Source organism: Trachypithecus francoisi, unplaced genomic scaffold (genome assembly GCF_009764315.1).
Source record: "Trachypithecus francoisi isolate TF-2019V2 unplaced genomic scaffold, Tfra_2.0 Lachesis_group3, whole genome shotgun sequence".
In the NCBI taxonomy this organism is placed as follows: domain Eukaryota; kingdom Metazoa; phylum Chordata; class Mammalia; order Primates; family Cercopithecidae; genus Trachypithecus; species Trachypithecus francoisi.
The window spans coordinates 6,874,150-6,898,528 of NW_022681468.1; the positions used below are offsets into that span (position 1 = coordinate 6,874,150).

General features: G+C 43.0%; 1 protein-coding gene across 7 annotated transcripts in view; it reads right to left on the bottom strand.

The window, feature by feature from the left end:
• Positions 1-24,379, bottom strand: part of EML1 (EMAP like 1) — a 204,084-nt gene that overhangs the window by 41,308 nt on the left and 138,397 nt on the right. For 4 of the 7 annotated variants that reach the window (XM_033191355.1, XM_033191357.1, XM_033191359.1 and 1 more), the window contains 6 exons: positions 22,928-23,062; positions 10,120-10,148; positions 9,137-9,193; positions 6,325-6,454; positions 3,311-3,460; positions 2,309-2,378 (listed from right to left, as the gene is read on the bottom strand). In XM_033191355.1, coding sequence (XP_033047246.1) covers positions 2,309-2,378; positions 3,311-3,460; positions 6,325-6,454; positions 9,137-9,193; positions 10,120-10,148; positions 22,928-23,062 — 571 coding nt within the window. The remainder of the gene's footprint in view (positions 1-2,308; positions 2,379-3,310; positions 3,461-6,324; positions 6,455-9,136; positions 9,194-10,119; positions 10,149-22,927; positions 23,063-24,379) is intronic. The other 3 variants (XM_033191358.1, XM_033191356.1, XM_033191360.1) reach the window with 1 other exon arrangement.

The window sequence follows — 24,379 nt, forward strand, 5'->3', positions numbered from 1 at the left end:
GTTCAAGACCAGCCTGACCAACACGGTGAAACCCTGTCTCTACAAAATACAAAAAATTAGCCAGGCGTGGTGATGCATGCTTGTAATCCCAGCTACTTGGGAGGCTGAGGCAGGAGACTCGCTTGAACCCGGGAGGTGGATGTTGCAGTGAGCCAAGATTGCACCACTGCACTCCAGCCTGGGCAACAAGAGTGAAACTCTATCTCAAAAAAAAAAAAAAAAAAAAAAGACATCTTAACATTCTTGGGCAAAACAGGCATCAATTATGTACAAATAAAATTTAGAATTATTATAATTGGCTTAAAATCCTCTCAACTGTGTTCCTAGGTTATCTATGTTAATTTTTCTCTTCCTTAATAGAAGGAAGCATCATAGAGCAACCAGTAGATTTATCAATAAGAAAAGGTGCTGGCATTGGACCTAGTAGAAACACTAGGCAGGCGTTAGGTGAACCAGGTTCTAGTTCAGTCTAATCTCTAAGTAGTTGGGTGTCTGCAGGCATTCACTAGGCCTCTCTGGATTTCTCTATGGGTAAACTGAAAGATAGTTATAACATTTTTCTCTGGTTCTAAAGTACCGATTCAATTTCAATACCAGAAACTGAAATATACTTTTAAGCCACTAGAGGGAGGAACAAATGGCTTACTATTAATTTCAAAGAATTTTTCTAAGCCATTTAACATTAAACAAAAAAAGATTGAAAGACCCATTCAATTTAAGTGAATTTATTTACATAATAGTGGTCTGATTTCCATTATTTCTGTTAACTCTTTTCAAGTATAAAATATTAATGGAGGTCAGGCACAGTGGTTCATGCCAGTAATCCCAGTACTTTGGGAGGTTGAGGTGGGTAGATCACTTGAGCCCAGGAGTTTGAGACCAGCCTGGGCAATGTGGTGAAACGCTATCTCTACAAAAAATACAAAAATTAACCGGGTGAGGTGACGTGCGTCTGTACTCCCAGCTACTCAGGAGGCTGAGGTGGGAGAGGATCACCTGAGCCTGGGGGGCAGAGGTGGCAATGACCCGTGATTGTGCCACTGCATTCTAGCCTGGGCAACAGAGTGAGACCTTGTCTCAAAACAAAACAAAACAAAACAAAAAAAAACGGAAAATAGCATAAGATTAATATTTAAAATCCAATGTTACTAAAATATTTTCTGAAATATGGTAGTATTCATTTTTTCTGGATGAAAACATGTTGATAAAATGTATGTACTTAAAGAAATTAGTTTCAGATAAAATATTATGCAATAACAAGCTATATAAAAGTAGCTATCAAAAAAGCTACAAGCTCCCTCTCTAACGCCTTAAAATGCAAATTAAAGTGAAGTGCTTGCAAAATTTGTGCTAAAAACCTCCTAGTAGCTTTTGTGACTTGCACACAGACACAAACTCCATGGGTTAAAGTCACGACTGTTAAAGGACATTCAGAGGACAGAGCAGAGGGTGGCTGAAATTTAGCAAAATGTTGTATATTCAAATTATTATTTACTATAATTTTAACTTCATTAAATGTTTACCTTCATATTTTTAATGCTTATCGTATAAATAAACATTTTAAGAATTAGTGAATTCTTTGTTCAGAACAATGCTATTTAAAAATCTGATGAAATTAAGATGAGCTCCAGGGATTTTTAAGGTCACAGTAAGTCTTTTTTTTTTTTTTTTTTTTTTTTTGAGACTTAGTCTCTCTCTGTCACCCAGGCTGGGGTGCAGTGGCATGATCTTGGCTCACTGAAACCTCCACCTCCTGGGTTCAAGTATTTCTCCTGCTTCAGCCTCCCGAGTAGCTAGGACTACAGGCATGTGCCACCACACCTGGCTAATTTTTGTATTTTTTGTTTGTTTATTTTTTTTGAGACGGAGTCTCGCTCTGTTGCCCAGGTTGGAGCGTAGTGGCGCGATCTCAGCTCACTGCAACCTCCGCTCCCGGGCTCATACCATTCTCCTGCCTCAGCCTCCCGAGCAGCTGGGTCTACGGGCGCCCACCACCACGCCCAGCTGATTTTTTTGTATTTTTGGTAGAGATGGGGTTTCACCGTGTTAGCCAGGATGGTCTCGATCTCCTGACCTTGTGATCCGCCCACCTCGGCTTCCCAAAGTGCTGAGATTACAGGCGTGAGCCACTGCACCCTGCCACACAATAAGTCTTCTAATTTACAATAAAAAATTCTAGTGAGGGGTTCAGAAGTTTTCAGATACCATAATTATATCTAAGCAGCCTTACTCGGCAGCACAGTGTTTTGTAAAAATTACTTTGTGTTACCAGTTTATTATGAAGCAATGAAGAGGTAACGTAACTCACTTTTCCATCCTTCGAGGTGCCTGCGACTTGTCCTGTTGCTATCGTGATCCGGTCAGGATGAACTGCTAGGCTAACAAAAGGATATTTATAAAACATCCACATGTCGCAGGTAAGTTTTACTTTTCCCTTGTTCAAATATAATCTAGTCAAAGATTTAAATATAAGAAATATGTAATGCCTAACTTCTTACAGACTCATGACAAATTCTCTGAGCACTACGACGTTAGGAAACAACGAGTGCCTAATTCATTGAATCTTAATTCCCTTATTTCTGCGCAAGAATTTTCAAACTTAAGGAAAAAGCATCCTCTGCTGGGAAAATAACATTTCAACCTCAGAACCACGACATTAGTCTACAATCTTTATTAAAAAGTCATGTTGAGTACGTAAATAGGAAAAATACCATCTTTCGCCAACAGGATTTTTATCACTGACCAAGGAACCAGGACAAATATATAAATCCATTTCTTCATGCATCCATCCTTCCAAGATACGTAAAATGCCTACCAAAAGCTATAAATGAATTATGGGAAGAGCCGACTCAGCCGCAAACCTGAGCAACACGTTTTTATGTTTACCAAAAAACAAAGACCCAAATTAGAAGCCTTTAACACATGATGTGTTAAGAAGGCCTCCAAAGAGGTGGTGCTCTTAGTTGAGACAATGTGGTCCGTGAAGCTCGTGTGTTGGTGAGGCTGGAAAACTAAACATGAGAGGTGTCTCACGGAGCACAGCAGTGAGCGGACCACAAGGAGACCACACAGAAGAGCTCTCCCAAAGACCACATTTCTTCAGACCCTCCTCCTTCTCTTTAGTTATGTCCCAATACTGACCGTGTTCTGCTAATGCTCTTTCCACCTGTGCAACAGGAATCACATTTATTTTTATTTTTTTTAGAGACAGAGTTTCACTGTTGCCCAGGATGGTCTGGAACTCCTGGCCTCAAGTGATCCTCCCACGTCGGCCTTCCGAGTGGCAGGAATGGCCTGTGTCAGGACTTACCACTTCACGTCATCATTGTGGCCAGCGTAATGCCTCTGCAGTTGCTCCTCCACATTGTATAACACCACTACGGACGCGATGAAGTAGACGGTCTCTCCCGTCGGAAGCAAGTACAGGTTGTTACGGCAGTCTCGACCCCTGTACCCATAGCTTTGTGGATGTCAAGACAAATTTTTTTTTCCCTTTAAGAGCTGACAAAACATCAGCTTTATTCAACAGGCACAGGCAATAAAACACCATATAACTATTACCATCAGTGTCACTAATTTAAATAACATTAAGTTGTAAATATTCGGTGACGAATACATGTGACCCCCAAAAGGCATGCAGTAAAGTTGGAAACAGTCATTGATGTAATGTGAATACTATATTTTTACAAGGATTTGGTTTTATTTTTAGAAAGCTATTGAGTCAATTATTAATTTTTTTACTGTAATCGAGCTAAATTTTTACTAAAAAATTCCTTTTTTAAACACGGTAAAAGTACTTACAAAGGGTACAAATGACACACACACGTGCACACAAACATGCATAAAAGGTAAAAAAAAAAAAAGAAATCAGGCTTATCAGATCCTTTGGGATAAGAATCCCTGTTAAAACTTTTGCATTATACTTCCAAACCTTGAAAATTATTTTGAGAACAAAGTATCACTTGAACTTGGATGTAAAAAGTAACCTGGCCAAATGCCAAATAATGGCCCAAAAATGCCATTTATTTAGAGCAAATTTCATTGTTTTACATCTTCTAAAATATGAACAGGAAGTAGGCTGAATAAATGTTTTGAATAATGTTTTCCAGATGTGATACAACCGTTTAATAAACCACTACTGACTTAAAGACAAGCTGAAGCACTTCAATTTTATGTATCAAAATAGATTCCAAAACAGGTGCAGGTAAATGCCTATGACATTTGAATTTGAAAAAAAAAAAAGTATTTTGGGGGAGAAATTTAGGTACAGGTGGTAATTTTTAAAAATTTCTAAAGAATATGATTCCATAATCTCAAATAGTAATTATTCTAAATGAAGTCACAACAGCTTCAATTTAAAACAACATCTTATAATTTGTGTTCCACGCTTCGCATTACACAGGTACTCAATAAATATTGAGGGTGAAAAAAAATTTTCTTTTTGGCCTTAAAATCTGCATAGACTGAAAGGTGGTCTCTGCAGGCTTCCTCTAAAGTAATAAGAACATGGAAATAAATGGAAAAATAATCAACATTTAATTCACCTTTTTCACAGTTTCTATTTTCTTATCTTTCAGTTGTTTTTTCCCCTGGAATCTCACTTTTCCAAACCTCATGCAATGAAGCTGCCAGCACCTCTGTTTCAAGAACGTTAGTTATATGGTGATTCAGATTTTTGTGGCCTATATTTTTGGGGAGCCTTTTTGATTGATATGAATATATGTATTTTTGAGACAGGGACTTGCCATGTCACCCAGGTTGGACTGGAACTCCTGGATCCTTCCACCTAAGCCTCTTGTACAGCTGGGACTATAGGGGTGCATCACTGTAGCTAGCTTTCTTTTTTCTTTCTTTTTTTTTTTTGAGATGCAGTCTCGCTCCATTGCCCAGGCTGGAGTGCAATTGCGCCATCTTGGCTCACTGCAAGCTCCGCCTCCCGGGTTCACGCCATTCTCCTGCCTCAGCCTCCCAAGTAGCTGGGACTACAGGCACCCACCACTACGCCCAACTAATTTTTTGTATTTTTAGTCGTAGGATGATATCTACATGGCATGTCAATTTCATTTACATCATTCACTTGACTCCCTTCATTCAGTACTTTGGTATTCATATTTTTCTATCATCCCTTCAGTAAAGGTCACACTTGAAGTTAGGCCACACTTGGTTTAAGGGGAGAATGCTAGTCCTCGTTTCAGGGTACCCCTCTTTCCTTGGGTTTAAAAACTTTTTTGCCAATGTGGTTTAGTTTCAATTTTGGATACTCCCATTTCCTCAATCATAAGGACAATATTTTCTTGCATTGTCACTGTTGTTTCCTTACAAATATAGACAGCGCCTAGTTTTCCATCTGTCCCTGAAAAGTTGACTAAATATATGATAGCTCCTGTTAAAAATAATTGGCTTTTGACCGGGCATGGTGGCTCAAGCCTAAATCCCAGCACTTGGGGAAGCTGAGACGAGCAGATTGCGTGAGTCCAGGAGATCAAGTACAGCTTGGGCATCACAGGGAGACTCTATCTCTTAAAAAAAAAAAAAAAAAAAAATCAGTTCTCATTAGAATCTAAAATTCTACCCATTCTTGATTATTTTCACTGTTTGCTTCTTTATATATTTCTAACTACTATTGTCATTCTTTCAGAAAGAATAAAATTAGGACCAGAAACTAGTGATTCATTTTCTTCTGACAAAGAAAATATCACTCATACAATCATATAACATCTTCATATTTTCTTTTCAGGAAAACAATGAATATGTATTTGAGCCAGAATCACAGCTATTTCATTCAGGAATGATAAGTTGGTTCTCCTGATAATAAGTAGCTCTTAATGAAGCTCCTATTTTGTTAGAACTCTGTAGGTCTCTAACATATGGTCAATTTTGTTACATTAAGTTTTCAAAAGTAACAGTAAAACTTTTTTTTTTTTTTTTGAGACGGAGTCTCGCTCTGTTGCCCAGACTGGAGTGCAGTGGCGCCATCTTGGCTCACTGCAAGTTCCACCTCCCAGGTTCACGCCATTCTCCTGCCTCAGCCTCCTGAGTAGCTGGGACTACAGGCGCCCACCACCATGCCTGGCTAATTTTTGTGTTTTTAGTAGAGACGGGGTTTCACCTTGTTAGCCAGGATGGTCTCGAACTCCTGACCTCGTGATCTGCCTGCCTTGGCCTCCCAAAGTGCTGGGATTACAGGCATGAGTCACCGCGCCTGGCCTAAAACATTTTGTTTTTTAAAAGCTTAAGAGGACTTAAGTTTTATGAATTTCTACAGTTAACATCAAGCATTGATTGATAACTTCATGTGAGACGTAATCAGTGAATAAAGGATACACCCATTCCAGCTTGAGTCTCTTGGTTGGAAGTTCTACTTTTGCTTCCAAGCTATAAGAATCCACTTGATCTTTGGGCATGTACATGGTGACAGGGCGTCCACGAAGAAACATTTTTACATAGCCTTCTTCTACAAAAAGAACAAAGATGTCAGTAAGATACCTCAGTGCCCAGCACACCTGAAAACAAATGCTTTATCCTCTCTAGCCTTTCAGTGTAAAAGAGAAACTTTTACCCTTCTGTCATTTCTAATCGATATCCTAGGGAAAAAAGTAACATATAAGTAAACAGTTTGAAACACAAGTTTGCATCTTGTTTGCTTTTGATATTCTGTTTACTTAAGTACATGAGATACCTATGAAATTGTAAAAGGCAGGAAGGAACTTGGTTCCAACAATGATTTTCCATGAGATTTTACTGCTTACACTTTCTTTTATCATCAGGAGGGGAAAAAATACCACCCCCAAACTTCAACTAACACAAGAAATCCACGTAAAGTTTTTGAGTTCAGTGTATACACAATCTCAATATCCAAATTCACAAATATTTTTCAATATTTAAATGGATTTGTTATATTGCAATGTAAAAATATATCTTTATGTTTCGCCCAGGCTGGAGTGCAGTGGCGCGATCTCAGCTCACTGCAAGCTCCGCCTCCCGGGTTCATGCCATTCTCCTGCCTCAGCCTCCCGAGTAGCTGGGACTACAGGCGCCCACCACCACGCACAGTTAATTTTTTGTATTTTTAGTAGAGACGGGGTTTCACCGTGGTCTCGATCTCCTGACCTTGTGATCCACCCGCCTCGGCCTCCCAAAGTGCTGGGATTACAGGCGTGAGCCACCGCGCCCGGCCTATGTATCTTTTAATTGAGCAATTCTTTCAAGTGTAAAGAACATAAAATCAGCAGAAGTGCATGCTAGGATGCAATGCAAAAAGGAAAATGCTCATAGAAAATCTAGAAATGGAAAAGAAAAGAACAAAAGACCCATTAGAGAAATCTGGATGCAAAACTATCTAGAACGAACATTTCTGTAATAAAATAACTTTTAATATTTCAATAAATTATAGGGACAAAAGTAAGTATCAATAATGTATCGACACAGGGTAACTCCTAGACCTTAAAAAGAACATCTTGGGGTGTTCTGACTGGAGTTCTCAGGATATGATAAGGGCAAAGTAAATGTCTTGTGAGCTCTGCTCCTGATGAATTCCACTCAGATTCAGAACTCGCTGAATTCTGAAATTTCACTGCAGATTAAAGGACATGGTCTTATTTTTAAATTGGGCAGTTGGAACCAGGGATACCTGTATACAACTCAACAGAAAAAGCATCCCCACAGAGGAAATTGGCGAGGAACAGTTAGGAAATAATTATAGTACAAATTAGTTTTATAAGTCTTATTCTTAAGGATTTTCAAACAATGCCACATGCAATATTACTTAAAAATCAAGAGGGCACCCCAGTTTCATGTTATTGTGTGCATGCGCTTCAGGTCTTAAATGCATGCATGTGACACACTCTTCACACTGCATATTAAGACTGACGTTGAGTGAGAGTCATGAACGCCGATCATCCCTGCCTATGTGTGCCAGCCACTGCGTCCCATGGATCCTCCCCTTACAATATCTCCCATGCTGGTGCCAATTTCCCCAGGTGCACTGGGGCCCCATCACCACAGGCTCTCTTATGGTTCTCCTGGGTCAGTTTACACACTGCTGCCAAACCCACCAAGGCCCAACCAGGTTTTATGGAGCCCTTCCTCCATGTAAATTTCTTCACCTGCTCTCTTCCTTGCTGGATCCAGCAGGTCTAAATGCCCTCCTGGGCTCTCATTGCACAGGACCTCATCTACAGCCACCCACAGGGATTCTCCTCTGGAGCCAGGTGTGTCTCTTCGCAACCCCCTATACCCTGTTCTGTCTGTGCCACCGCTCAGGCTGTTCTCCTCCGATGCTTCTTCCCTTCCTTAACCCTCACCCAAATATAAGCTCATCAGGGGCTGTGTGGCTACCACAACCAAAGAATCTAAAAGCACCCAAAAGATTGACATTCTTGAAAAGAGGGGCAGGAGACTGGAGTTGACAGCTAAATGAAAAGGGATTCTAGCAACTCTCTTTGTAAGAGAATCAATCCTGACAGAAAGCTCGCAGAATGTAGGTTAGGAATAAAGACAATATGATGCTATTTCCACAACACATAAAAAAGCACACCATGGATGTATATAACCAATGTCTATGAAATATCCACCTGAGTCTCTCACAGGCATGTGATGATTAAGAATCCTTAGGACTGAGCTTACTTACTGCACAATTTTAACTTACTGAATTAGGCAAAAAAAGCACTGAAGTTGGCCTTGGCACTGTTTTGTACTGGTGATTCAGACAGGCTACATCTAAAATCAAAATGCAGCCAGGGAAAGCAGTGTTTGTTCCAGGCAGGTTAGGATAACAGCACACACGCCACCAAACCCAAAGGCGCTAGTGGGAAGAGGCCAGCAGCAGTGCATGGTACCAAGTCAAACAGTGGGACATCCAGGGGTGGCCCTATAGCTCTCTTAAGGTTTACATAGATGAAAAAAAAATTCCTGCAATCAGCCAATAACCATTTGGGATCCAAATTACAGCCACTTATTAAAGCCCATCCAAGTAAATGCTCAGGGATGCATTTAACTTAAAATGAATCAAAGTGGCTTGCAACACAAAAACATTTTCATACAAGGAGAGCATCTGTTTGCCTGTATGAAAAAGGTTTCTGTAGCCTGGGTAACAGCTTTGCTCAGAGAGCTATGAGGTTTCAGAAATGCTGCCTACCTTTGCAGTGTGTCACCCGGCGTTTCCCTTGTGATTTCGGAGACAGAGACAGAAGGGCTAGACAAAGAGACGGTGGAGTACTGCAAGTGTGGCTGGCCTGCCTGCCCAGAGCCCAGAGCCCTCACTAGCCCACAGGCCAACACCTGACCTGCCCCCCAATCTTAAAATCTGGACACAGTTCAGGGATCCTGACAAGTGCGCTCACGATGTGACCCTGCGAGCTTACAGCAATTACATTTTCAGTGAGTAGTTTCATGCTTCCTGAAAATGAAATGAACACTAAAGCACATGCTGATAAATACAACACTTTGACTTTTATGTTTTAATTCTGAACTAAGGAAAAAAACTAGAGCAATTACAATTAAATGAATGTATTTAATCAATTACGTACTTGTCCTTTTTTTTTTTTTTTTGCATTTTAAATGCATTTCTAAATAAGGTTAAGATGCTATACAACAGCATCTACCTTATTACAAAAGGTGTTAAAAAAGATATATGGAAAGATATACATGAACTATTAGTTTGCAGTTTAGGAGATCATAGGCAGAAAAAGAAAAGCTACTTTTAGACAGTTATGTAACTTGATGCATAAGAAACTTTCCCCTAAGAGAAATGCAAATGTTGATAACAGAATCCAGTTAGTAAGGAAGGAATAACCAAGGCAACAGACACCTTTTAATCTAGAAATTCCATCATGGCATGGGTGGTGGCATTCCACTCTCCTCCTTATTGGCATGTCTTACATTGGTTTTGGAGAGGGTAGGTGAAGGGTTTGCCCTTTACGACTTTTAAGGCAGTCTTGCTGTCACTCGCTGAGCCATTCAACCCCCACGAACAAAGCTGACAGCACTCCATCTGATCTGCACAGACCAAAGCTCCTGCGTGTTCCCAGGCTGGTCCCTGCAGCTGGCTACTTATTTCTGTCCCTTGAGTTCTGAGGAAACGAGTGAGGGGTTCCCATACAAAAATTAAATCAGACTTACCTGCACTGAATACAGGCTCCTTGGGTTTGCTGTGAAAATAAACCAAAACCAGTTTTTAAAGAGCACTGTGGGTGTTTAATCTCGTTCACTTCAGACCCCACAGCCACGGCTGCAGTAGTCTGTCACACAAACGCTGCGTAAGGTATACACGTCAATAAGAAAAACACAACCAACTTCACTGCAAAAAGGAACACACATAAACAATCATAAACAATCTCATAAGGGCAAGAGACTGCAATCCTAACTTCATCACCAAACTTGGGCTTTTTATGAGTGCAAATAAGTGTTTTGGGGAGGAAAAAATGTGGCTAATCAAGATGGGAATGACCCTGTCTAAATGCGTAAAAAGGGTTGTTTTTATTCCCCACACTCTTCTGACAGATTATTTAATGAATTTATTTAAAACTAGCACATTCCTGACAAAAGATCTTTTGGTGAGGGTTTTTAGAGCACACCTCCTAAGCGGATTGCTGTTCTAGGAAGACAAGCAGGTGAGCATAAGGTAGAAAGAGGAGGGGGGACACCAGGGTGTGGTGCCCTCCAACTCAGCCATCTCTCAGGAGAGGTGGGGACTCCACCCCTGCTGACTTCAGTCACCCTGGGCACCCCCCATGAGCAGGTGAGACCACCCCATGGCAGTGCTTGGGAAACCAAACTCAGGAATCATTCAAGGACAGACAGCTGCAGACAGACTAGACATCCCTAGGAGCAAGCACCCCATAGGAGAAACTTCCACGAGTGGTCCCTGGGGGCAGAAGGAGAGGCGGCCGCCACTGCAGACCCACTACTTCCTGCCAGGGGCACCCCTCCCATGACACCATCTTTGGGGAGATGGCACCATCTCCATTCCAGACAGGGACAGGGAGACCCAGGGAGCTCAGGGAGGGGGGTGACCCCTTGATCTCAACTTTGACTCCAAAGTTCATGCTTCGCACCACTTAGCTTCCCTGACTTCCACCTGCTTTAAGATACAGAGCGAGACACAGGAGTAAACGGACGTCAAGGGGCACACTGCTTTTACCATAGTGCCTTAAATGCTGCTAGGAGCACATATGCATTGTGTGTGTGTGTGTGTGTGTGTGTATTTAAAACAAAAACCTGAGCAGATATATTCCTAATATTACTCCTCAATTTTTGACTTGAAACACAATGAAAAACACCAGGAATAAAAACTATCCTTAATCTCATGATGTAGTAAATAATATTGTATATTAATATTCTTGATTTCCAGACAACTTCATGTAGCACACGGAGTGGGGCGGGGGAGCCTACTACTTTCCTGATGCTTTAGAAGTGGTTTAGTTTGTTCAAACGTGTTTTAAGTAGTTTTATAAGCTATAGGCTTAGATTCCTACACTCTAAACTATGGTCATTGAAAATACTACTAATAAAGGCATGGCACAGTCTTTGAACCTAAAAGCCTGGGTCTTACATTGGCCTACAAGGGCCTATCCAATCTCCACCTAACCCCTGTATTCTTCCGAGCTCATCTCCCTTCACTATATTCCCTGCTGTTCTGGGAACCTGGTCCAGCAGGCTCCATGTCAGGCGCTGGCTCACGGTCCCTCCTGGACCATCCTCCCCGAAGTCAGCCACTCTGGGCCACCGCTTTAGCTGTGTGTATGGCTTCACGTTCCCTGCTCCATACTGAAACTCTCCTCAGGCCCTGCTCGCCACACCCCCCGCCCCTCCTGCTTTATTTTTCTCTATAGCACTTATTTGCCCCCTGACTTCATTTTGTTTCTCCCACCAGGAGGCAATGCCACAGGGGCAGGGATCTTTCTGTTCATGACTGTATTCCCAGGGCCTTGGACAACAGGCAGCGGCTGCCCTGGTGTGAGGCCTGGAGCGCCTGTGGAATTCCTCTTGGTTCTCCGTCTTCAGTCTTCAGCAGGCCCCAAGGATCTGTGCCTGGTGGGTGGTGGTGGGGTCTGCTCTCAGCAATCCTGCCTCTCCCTGCGGCACAGACAGCTGCTGCCTGGAACCTGGTCTGGGGCTTGGTGTGCAGATGGAGTTTCTCTCCGTCCTCCAGGTCCCTAGACCTCACTGAACACCCACCCCTCAAAGGACTCTCTCTCAGCTTTCCTCCTCCTTCCTTCCAGGGTGGCCAGCTGCTCCCTGGCCCTTAGTTCAAGGCCCTGAGTGTGGAGAATGTCTCTCGGCTTTCCTCTTGGCATGCCTCTGCCTCAGCCGCCTGTCCGGCTCCCAGTCCACCATGCACACTCACTGAGGTCCGGGGAATAGCGGAGTGCATGTGAGTAGGGGGAAGGTTCCCGTGTGCCAGAGCCCCTGAGGACTCTGAACTCTCCTGCCAGTCCACACTCAGCCTTTTCCAATTCTACAGCTCCTGGTGTTTTCCTACTCCCATCTATGAGGGCTCCCCTTTTCTTCCCGCCGCTCTGCCAAAGACAAAAGCAGCCATGGGGCCTGTCCCTCCTCAGAGGGGCTTGCCACTTTTCAATAACATTTCAGTTCATTATACTACTTTCTGTCCTCAGCTCCATGGTGGGCTTACACTAGCTATGATACTGTAGATACCTGAATTGTTCTCATTTTTAGGGTGGGAGTGACATTCTTGTCATTTTCTGTGTGCTAAGCAGAAGCAGAAGAAATCTTAACTCCAAATTTCACATATATTACTAGATTTACAGGCAGAAGGAGGTGAGAACAGAAGGAAAGCTAAGACAAAAGACTACGAGGCAAATCTAATTACAGAAACATAATCAAAGGGAAGCCAGGTATGGAATCAAAAGATAGGAAAACTTATTTTTTTTATCACGACTTTGATCACAAAAGTAGAATGATGCAAAAGCTATGAACACAGAAATGAGAAATTCAGAACTTGCCCTAGAGACAGAAAAAAGCAATTATGAACTATGTTCTTCCTACAAAGAGAAAATCTGCAGGGGAATCTGAACTCTCCATACAGGGAAGCTCATGGACCTTTGACACTGAAGAACTGTAAGAGGAAGAATGAAAGATTTCTATTAACAGATTAGATAGCAGAAATGTTAACAACTAAAGTCATTGAGAGAGGTATCAGGTGGTACTAAAATGCTTACATTTCTTTAAATCATGCTCTAAACAATGTATCACTTTGTGGTACGCGGTATTTAGAAAATATATTACTGCTATGTTTTATTATTTTAGAAAGTTGAGTTTTTGTTGAAAAAACCCAGCATATTTGCTTTAGAACCCATTACTCCTGCCAATGCACCACTACCTGTCCTAAAAGGCAAGCCTGGGAGGAGGCAATTTCACTCATGCATGCAAATCTTAGAATATAAACCCATAAAATGATGACGAATCTTCTGAACAACTGATAGAAAGGCAAACTCACAGATGTGCAGTGATAACCAGAAGAGAACATTAAAGCCACTGTGGCCTCTCAACAAAGTCTGTTGATGGGAGTCATGTGCAGAAAGTGCATTTTCCAGAACGCACAGCCACTCGAATTGAGAGTGGGTCCTTCGGACCCAGCACTATTTGAAACCCGCTTGGGCGGTGAATTCACTTGGAGTGGGAGATGATTGCTTCTCAAGGTGTTATGTAATTCTTCTCTGATTCACCATTTCTTGATGTGAGCTCGATGGAAAAAATTAAGTGGGTGACTTAACATCCCCTCAACAGCTGGGGTGTGGCTCCATGGTGGGGGGGGGTGTCGGTGGGGAAGAATGCCCAGGCCTGTCCTAGGAAGGGTGAAGGAGCACCAGCTGCAGAATGAGGCTTCATTCATCCCTCGCCCAGTGTGGAGTCAATCAAGATGTCCTGCACCTGCCTCTGAAGCCAATGACAGAACTAAGCCCAGAGGAGAGAAAGGATTTCCCCTCTGGTGAACAAACTCAGTGCTTGGCTATTCTGGTGTTAAGCTGTGGCCAATGTCTCCAAGACGAACTCCAGTGCAGTTCTTACTGCTTATAAGGAGATTTGCTGAAAGAGCTTGGCTGTATGCTCCCTTGAGCTGCATGGTTCAAGAGCTGATGTAAGATATAAGCAGTCATGGGGACTCACGGAGGATGAGGTACACTTGAATCTTCACCACACCAGCAGCTGTATGGGGAGATGGCAGGAGCACACTAGACATCTGCCCCAAGGAAAAACTCCTGCCCTGAGCTGGGAGGCTTACACCAAGACAGCAGTGCAGTCAACACCGCAGAGACAGCTGCGAACACATATGTCAAAATTCAAATCCCTGAATATGCTCACTATGGACTTGGGGCACAAAGATGGTCTGAGTGGTTGGTTTTTACTCATCTGATAAAGCTCCTATTTGCTGCACCGTAGACTGGTATTTACAAAGAGATACCAGTGGACAATGTGTCCAGGCTGCAACTCAACAGATATTCACTGTGCCTCTCCTCTGTGGGCAACTGCTCTTAGATCTTTCATCTACATTAACTAACCTAACCCAATGTTCCTGAAAGGGGGCTCTGGGGTCAGATCCTGCAGGTCTTTTGACATGTGGTGACATGTGTAAAATTCCTGGGCAAGTACGATCAGAGTGGAACTAATAGGAGCCACATGCTGTTTGAGCAGAGATACTTGCTTTTGAAAATGATTAATAAGACTTGATAGAGAAAGAATCCTTTCCAAAGTTAAACATGCGATTTCTCTAAAATTTATTCATCCAGAACAACTTTGGCTCTTGGAATAACATGACTTCTTTTTATTTTTTGAGACAGGATCTGGCTCTGTCACACAGGCTGGAGTGCAGTGGTATGATCTCGGCTCACTGCAACCTCTGCCTCCTGGGCTCAAGCCATCCTCTCTCCTCAGCCTCCCAAGTATCTGGGACTACAGGCGTATGCCACCAAACCCAGCTAATGTTTAGATTTTTTTTGTAGAGACAGGGTTCCATCATGTTTCCAAGCTGGTGTCAAACTCCCGGGCTCAAATGATCTGCCTGCCTTGGCCTCCCAAAGTGCCGGGATTCCAGGTGTGAGACACTGGGCTCAGCCACGTGATTGTTTTTAAAAACAACTTCACGTGATGAAATAAAGTTCCTGCTGGAAGCCAGAATACTCTACCATGGAAATAATGACTCTATAAAAATTGTCCTTAAGCAGCTTTTTATTAGAAATAGGGTCATTTAAGAACCATCTATTCAAAATGTTTAAAAGTTGCTGGAGACTTTACTGATGACAAAAGCGACTGCTTCATAGACATTTCCAACCCATACTTCCAGCTTAACATGGTGGAAGAACACATTTTGAGGCCAGCTGGATCTGTGCTCTAGGGCTTGGGTGAGGGGCTTCACCTCTACCAGCTTAATATCCTTAATCTAAAAATGGGAATAAAACCACTGTGAGGAACAGGTTATTGGCACGATTAAATAAGATGTGTTACAATGCGTCCAACATATGTTATTAATTAATATGGCTTCCCTCTTCCTCCTCCTTTCACTGCAAAAATCTTTGTATTTCCAGACTCCTCACCTACCAGTCTCAAAACTAAAACAATACGAAGAATATTAGCACTTATTATTTTGAAATTTATTAAAACAGAAATGACCCCATGGCTTGAAGAGTGAAACATTTTTTTCAGTAAAAAGATGCTTAAGTCTCTTATCTTCCCGTGTAAAATGTAGTGTTAAAATTGTCTACCCATAGGTGGTGCTGTTTACATAGTTCTTGAATAGCTGTGGCTTTGACGTGAAATGCAGTCATGGGCCAGACACAGGGGTGTTTCTGTCAATGATGGACCACAGAGATGTCCGTGGTCCCACAAAATTATAATACTGTATTTTTATAGTATCTTTTCTATGTTTAGATACACCAATATTTAACACTGTGTTACCACTGCCTGCAGTATTCCCTACAGTCACGTGCTGTACAGGTCTGTAGCCCAGGAGCAGCAGGCTAGACCATCAGGATGGACCACGAAGTTTTCTGTAAACACACATGCTATGATGTTCACACAATGAGGAAACACCTAACAATGCGTTTCTCAGAAAGTGCCTGTCATTAAGCGATGCCTGGCCATATACAATATCTTTCCATCCATTCAACAAAGTTATTGAGCACTCATGTTCGCCAGGCACTGTGCAAAGTCTACAGAATGGCACGGCCTGGACCCCCAGAGCCGAAGGGAGGGCAAGGGGTGTGTGCAGCGTGGTGGAGGGAGGAGAGCTACAGAGTCACAGATAAAGTTAACAGGCAGTTACAACACCATCTGAAAAGCACTGCTCTCAGAATAGAGGGCCGGGGGAGGCTCCCAGAAAAAAGAGGATCCTGAGTTGGGTCTTGAAGGATGAGCTGGAGTTCATCAAACACAGTCACCTTCCCTACTCCCACCCCCAGTTCCAGATACACCCGTCTGTCACTTGGGAGAGGGGAAAACCCCTCCCCCTCCTAAGTGCTAGAAGGTGTTTGCCTCAGAACAATTCATTAAGCTATGAATTTGCTCGTGTGGTTTTCTGCATCTGTGCTTTATTTTACGATAAAGTAAAAAGAATTTTCTAAATATGCTATCTTCTTACTTAGGTCGGCATTTCTTTAATTAGGTCTGGGCTTGATCGCCTATTCATGCGTTAAGGGCCACTGGTATTTCCTTCTCAGTGAGCGCCTGTGCAGACCCTTCACCATTTTTCTATTCCGTGGATTATCTTGTTCTCCCATTTGTGAGTCCTTTGTGAATGGAGCAGAGTGGCCCCGCAGGCATTATGCCACTGACATTTGTTAGGAGAATCAGTCTTTCTGTGCTGCTCCTTCCCACTCCCTGCCATGCCTTGGCCTATGTTCTGTACACAGCAGGTGCTCCATAAGTCCAGACAGCAGTGGAACTGAAAGAGTAAGGTGAGAACAATTTTCAGAATTTCTGATTCCTCACTTTTCAGGCTGGGATAAAGGCAGAAATAAGAGCTGGGGAATTCCAAGACATCCCCAAGAAAAAAGGCCCTGCATGCAGGGGAGTGGGAGGGACACAAGTGTGCCGGCCTCAACTCCAATAAATAGTCTGGGATGCAGACATGGCACTCACAGCTGCCACTGTGACCAGCTGACCGCAGACCAGCTCTGTACTGAGGCTCCTATGCATAAGATCTTAGGCACCCTGTGAGGCAGGTATCACTTTTACTGCTACTGAGGAAAACCCCAAAGAGATTAAGTCACTTGTTCACAATGACAAAGCAAAGTGGCAGAGTTGGGATTAATACTTGCTTATGGCAATAAAGGCCCATCATTTTAACCTTCTTTTGTTATAGTCATCAGGGCAAGAAGATTCATTCGATAAATGCTTGTGGAGCACCTATTGTGTACTGGGCATTGTTCTAGATGGCGGCCTGGTCTGAGTGGATTAGTGAAACTTGTTCGGTACTTACATGTCCAACTAAAGTACTTCGGGCTGGAAACACGATGAACCACATCTAAAATAACACTGCAAGAGTGTATTTATTCACACAAAGACATGCTCATACAGCAAGTGAAGAAGGGATCACAAAATAGGCACAAGAATGGCATTTATGTCAAAATTACACACTACACTCATAGAGCACCCTGCAAATAAAAGTCCATGTGGAAGTGTAATGACTGTTGGCTGTGAGTTTGCTGAGTGGTGAGACTGCAGGTGATTTTCGTTTCTTCCTTCTTGTGCATCTAGTTTTTTTTTTTTTTTTTTTGAGAAAGAGTCTTACTCCCTTGGCCAGTCTAGAGTACAGTGGTACGATCACAGCTCACTGTAGTCTCAACCTCCCAGGCTCGAGCAATCCTCCCACCTCAACCTCTCAAACAGGTGGGACTACAGGTATGCGCCACCACGCCCAGTTAATTTCTGTATTTTTTTGTAGAGATGGGGTCTTGCCATGTTGTCCAGGCTGGTCTTGAACTCCCGGGCTCAAGCGATCCACCCGCCTCAGCCTCCCAAAGTGCTAGGATTATAGGAGTAGGCCACCACGCCCGGCCTAGATTTTCTAAAACAAGTTACTTGTATAATAAATAGATGGCCTCAAAAAAGGAAAAAATCTTGCTGGGGAAAAGTGAGCAATGTGTTGGAGAGGCATGGGTGTCAGGGCACAAGAGGGAAGGAGGAGCTGGTGGATGAAGGGCCCGGAGCTGCAGCCAAGGAGTAATGTTGAGCTGACGGCAGCAGTGAGCAGCAGTGATGCCATCGTAAAGGAAAAACAACTTAGCGCCCTGAAGAACCCTGAGGTGAAATAGTCAGAAGACAATTTTACCAAATGCTAGAGTTTTAGAGAGGACAGGCACTCAAGGTGTCCAGCCCAGGGCTTCTCGACTTGACAGCTGTGATACGGGGCTGTCTGATCCTGGGGTTGAGGGGGCACAACACAAAAGAGCACCACACCTAACATGTCAACGTCTTCACTATGTTGAGGTGGTTTTTTTTTTCATGTTTTTTTTTTTTTTTTTTTGAGACGGAGTCTTGCTCTGTCGCCCAGGCTGGAGTGCAGTGGCCGGATCTCAGCTCACTGCAAGCTCCGCCTCCCGGGTTCAGGCCATTCTCCTGTCTCAGCCTCCCGAGTAGCTGGGACTACAGGCGCCCGCCTCGTCGCCTGGCTAGTTTTTTGTATTTTTTAGTAGAGACGGGGTTTCACCGTATTAGCCAGGATGGTCTCGATCTCCTGACCTCGTGATCCGCCCGTCTCGGCCTCCCAATTTTTTCATGTTTGTTGACTCCAAAGATGGGCAGTTTATATCACACTTGTCCAACCCACAGCCCACAGGCCACATGCAGCCCAGGACGACTTTGAATGTGGCCCAACACACATTCGTAAACTTTCTTAAAACATGAGATGTTTTTGGCAATTTTTTTTTTTTTTTTTGGTTCATCAGCTATCAATAGTGTTCGTGTATTTTATGTGTGGCCCAAGACAATTCTTTCAATCTGGGGAAGCCGAAAGTCCAGGGAAACCGAAGTCCAGGGACACCCCTGATTTATACGTACGTGACAGCAAAGTTTCTAGCATATGACTAAAACATCCTTACTCTAACAAAATCAACTCATTTCAACAACTTCTCAGTAAAGCTGAAACTGTCTTGCTTATAAAGTTGACATAGCTCATTCCCCTAAGACTTAACAAAAGGGGAACCAGTTTGATAATTGAAATGCTTTATCAATCTAGCAACATCTAACATGAATTGTGCTTCTAAATAAGCAGCCAATTTTCTATTGGGGATAAAATGCTTTTTTAATTGAAAAATATCTCTATTAGATTAGTTTACTGGCTACATTTTACAAGCCTTCCATCACAATGTTATTGCCAATTCCCTATTTAAATGTAGTATTTCATGATGACATGAATCACTATGTAATTAATATTTATTTATCATCAATAGTACATAAAGTAAAATATTACCATATATTGCTTTTGTTTATAATAGAGGTTTTGTTGATGCAAAGATTAAATGCTGTTAAATTTTGTGGCTTGTTACAAAGTATTTGAAAAAGTTAAACATTCTAAGATAAAAGTCTTCCTTATCACAAGAAAGACTCCAATCTAGTGACCGTTTGTAAAGAAAATGAGACATGGGAGCAAGAAGACTGAAACCATCATAAACAATACAGTTTTGGCTGGGCGCGTGGCTCACGCCTGTAATCCCGGCACTTCGGGAGGCCGAGGAGGGCGGATCACGAGGTCAAGGGCTCCAGACCATCCTGGCCAACATGGTGAAACCTCGTCTCTACCAAAAATACAAAACTTAGCTGGGCATGGTGGCACGCAGCTGTAGTCCCAGCTACTAAGGAGGCTGAGGCATGAGAACTGCATGAACCCAAGAGGCAGAGGTTGCAGCGACCCAAGATTGTGCCGCTGTACTCCAGCCTGGAGACAGAGTGAGACTCCATCACAAAAAAAAAAGAAAAAGAACAAGAATATAGTTTTATGAAAGCAAAACATGTAATTACTTTAAAATAAAGTATCTCAGAAAAGGTTAATATTTAGGACTTCACAAACACTATTATTTTGTGTTCGATAGTAAGATTTGTATAATTTACACAGAATGGCTTTCTATCTACTGTAATTATTATTATTGAGAAATACATGTGCTGAGATGGAACTGTTTTTCTGAAGTAAAGGGAGCCTTTTTCTCATTTGCGCCTAAGTGCCATATGTGCTAACAACAGCTTTGCACATGGCGTGTGAGAAACTGTGAGCTTTATGGCTAATCATCTGTCACGGCTGCAAGTTAAAGCACTGCCTGCGTGAATGATGTGCTTCTTCTACAAAGCAGCACAGGGTGGACGCCATCCCTATGACGTCAGCACTCTCACTCTCACTCACGTGCACCCTAACGCGCCTTCCTGAGTGGAAGAGAAGGGGGCTCCGGAACAGCGGGCAGGCTGGGATCACACGCAGCCCACAGACCAGCTCCCGTCCGATGCCTTATTTAAGAACTGTGAGCATCACGAGGATTTACAATACTTTATCTCCCCCAACTATGTTAGACACAAGTGCAACGCAGATTGTGACAAAATCTAACACTTTCTTCTCACAAATGAGGAAAACAAAAAGAGAGGGATTGTAGAAAATCTCACCGATGACTTTCCTCTGCTCCACACAAGCCTGTCTTTGTAACAACCATCACAGCGATGGCGACCATTTACTGAGTGCCAAGCCCTATGCTGGGTATTTTCCTACAAGTTAGCTCATTTATAAGATTCAAGGGAATTAGGTATAAAATCTCTAATTTGCAGAGGAAAAAATTGAGCTTGGAGACGTTAAGGCAGAACTGGATACACACCCAGACCTTTATTTTACTGCAGAGCCTCTGCCCTTTCCACCATGTCTTGCTGCCTACAGGAACCCAACAAGGACAATCTTTTAAATCACAGGACAGCCTGCAGGAACAATGGACATGTCGAGTGAACGACGGGGAAGAGGCATGCCATCTTGAGTCCACTGAATGTAGTCATGTTTAAAAACAGAAATTACGTGGGGGCCACCTCCCTACTCCTTTCCTTCCCCGTGTCCCATCCTCGAGAGTGGCGTTTCTCAGCAAGACTCCAGCTCTGCTTTGGTGCTAGGGTCAAAGCAGCCTAAGCATGGGGCTGCACACGTGGGAATACAGAGAAAGAAAGGCGGGAAGGGGTCGCGCAGCCACTGAATTACCAGCTCGACCATCACTTCTACTGCATCTTAGCTGCTTCTTCCTGAGTTACCGCAGCTCTTACTCCTATGCGTCCCTGTCAGGAACAGCAACAGGCTAAGAGGAGACAGTGACTGTCTCTGAAACCCCTTCGGTGCACCATGCATGAAACTCAGCCAGTTCTGTGCTCTGCTCGCCTCAACCACCCCTGGGTTCTAACGAGACAAAGAATTTCTTTTTAAATGGACATGTTTAGTTGCCTGAACTAGTTTGGGAACATGATTAGTAAATTTTCCCAGTCCCTCACTTCCAAATCAAAATTTCCTACTGTGGCGTTTTTCAAAAATCTCTTTGTAAATATCTTCTATGGAAATATTTACCCAGCACATTTACCAAAGCCATAGGATTTTAAAGATAAAACGGATCTGGAGTTTACACAATGCAGATTCTTTTTGGAAATTCTTAATAAAAATCAGATGTGCAGAGGAGAAGCCAAGTCTCTCAGAACTGCCAAGATCTAGACATTTCAGGTCAACTTCCAAGCTTACCCTGAATTCAAAGCAGCTTTGGGCTGCACTGCACCTCCCACTAACTCACACTCTGTTGCCATTGTAACCACTTGGCCTCATTTCCAAGGTATTATCACCCCATTAGCATAATCTTCTGATAAGAAGTACTAATAGTCTAAATGAGAAGAAGACAGAACCCATGTTAATGGTTTTTTAAATTGTTAATTGACCGTGGACCTGACCTGCTATAGATATGAGAAGTGTCTCTATGTTTTCTACAACAGACATCTTTTAGGAATAAAACTGAAAAAGAGTTTAAGCTTCCTTTATAGGACTGAATCACCATGGATTTACAAACTTGGAATTTTTACAGCCTGTGGGTTGGAGTTGATTGCTTTATGACTAAGCTTTCTCCTGACATGAACATTTGGGGGAAAAAAACACATGCTTAGCCTCTGAAGCTGAAATTCCTTCCTAAGCTTTACTAAACAGAGAGAATAAAATTAAAGTACAGTGTTTAAAAAGTGAGAACAAAGTACAATGTTAGGTAAAAATACATAGAGAAACTGGATTTTCTTTACAGAGTTCATTATATAGATATAAATACATTATATAGACACAAAACAAGCTGCTAAAATGCCAAAAAGCAGCATTCAGGAATAAAATGTTAGTATGAGTTTCACTGATACTTATCATAATCTATTACAAACTAACCTCATAGAAAAATTCAAAATTTGGAGTCCATGTATTTCACGAAACCATTAAGAAAAATGGTTCACATTTCTGGTGTTAGCATCAATATTAAACATAGCCTCTGATAAATCATAAAATTACAACTTTTCAGCCACTCTGTCTCAGAAAATACTGCTGAGAAACTTAAAGCAGTCCATTAAAATGAACTTTAAAAGGTCAGGAGAGTGTACTAGAAATAGCAGGTGCTCACATAGAAATTCAGAATGGCTTCCCCAGTTCCAGGTACTTGGTACTAAGAAACTCTCAGGAACTACTTATGTCTACATGAGAGTGTTGGGAATCTGAGTGACAGTTTTTCTACCTGCACAGTAGTTTGTGTGAACTGTGCCTGGCAGCTGCCCTCAAATGGCTGTTTGATTAGTGCCTACAAATATCTGAGGAGAAGGCCTTCTTCTCCAAGAGTGCTCCTAGCTTGATGGAATATGAGGGGATCTTCTGACTCCTCTCTGGGGACAAGCGGTGCTAAAATATCTGAACAGCAGGAACCAAGAGATAAGATGTCCTTACCTTTCACTGTTCTTTTTGCCACTAGAAGAGCTGCTGGTAGAGCCTGTGCGATTCCGGTTTCCTTTGGAATCCCCATTGCTTTCTCTTCGACCCCCAGGAGATACTCGTTCAGAAGAGCTGGTCCTCTTGATGTTACTAAGGGTGGAATGTAAGTGACAGTGAACTCCTTAATATCCTGATTTTATTTTATTGCGACGCATACAAATACATACATAGAACATCATCCTTCCACGTGGATATTCAAGACAGGCCTAGCTACAGAGATCAAAATGCTTTTCAGAGTGTCACATGGAATAACACCTCTGCTCTCTGCCTCTGTAACTGAGTCCACTAGTACAGTTCACAGTCATGGAGGAAACTGAGACATTGAGACTTCAACAGTACCGTGTGAGAGCACTCCAGGGCCTTCCAGGGAGGCAATCCTGCCCCTGAGCAGGCTTCACTCTCCAGGGATGTCCAATCTTTTGGTTTCTGTGGGCCACATTGGAAGAAGAAGAATTGTCTTGGGCCACACATAAAATATACTATGCTAATGATAGCTGATGAATTAAACACAAAAAAAATTTGCAAAAAAATACAGTATTAAGAAAGTTTACAAATTTGTGTTGGGCCACATTCAAAGCCATCCTGAGCCACACATGGCCCATGGGCTCGCAGGTTGGACAAGCTTGGTCTAGATGGTGGTGTGCAACCCCGGGGGATGGTGCCCCCAGGAGACAGCTGGCCATGTCTGGAGACATCCTTCTGCTGCCACAGCGGGGAGGGACTGCTACTGGCATGTAGTGGGTGGAGGCCAGGGGTGCTGCTAAAAATCCTACGCAGCCCGGGATGGCCCCTCCACAACGTATCACCTGGCCCAGACGTCAACAGTGCTGATGCTGAAGAAATCTGGCCTAAAGGCATGCGTGGGACAAATGCTAACAGGATGCCACAGGTAGTGACAGAAATGTTCCACCCTATGCAAGATGCCTTCGTTTGGAGGTGGTGTCCATGTGAGCGGCCAACTTCGTTTGCAGGACAAGAGTGACTAAAATGCTCGGAGGCCTGGGAAGGCAGCCTGGGGAAGGCCTCCCAAAGACTGCGAATTTCCAGGAAAGATCAAATTAACGGCTTGAATGTGTTGTTACGACACAGACAGAAAGAGCCTGCTCTAGGACAGGGGATCTCCTATACACAGGGGATTCGCAGGCATGAGGGGTAAACCAGAGCCCAGGCACGGAGTGGAGGCCGATTGTCCCCCTCTCAGAGCACACTATGGACTGTTTGTGTCCCCCAAATTCATGTGTGGAAACCCTAACCCTCAATGTGAAGGAGTTAGGGGGTGGGGCCTTTGGGAGGTGATGAAGTCAGCAGGGTGGGGCCGTCATGAGTGGAATGAGTGTCCTAATGGAAGAGGCCCAGAGAGTGTCCTTTCCACCATGTGAGAAGATGGCCGCCTGCAACCTGGAAGAC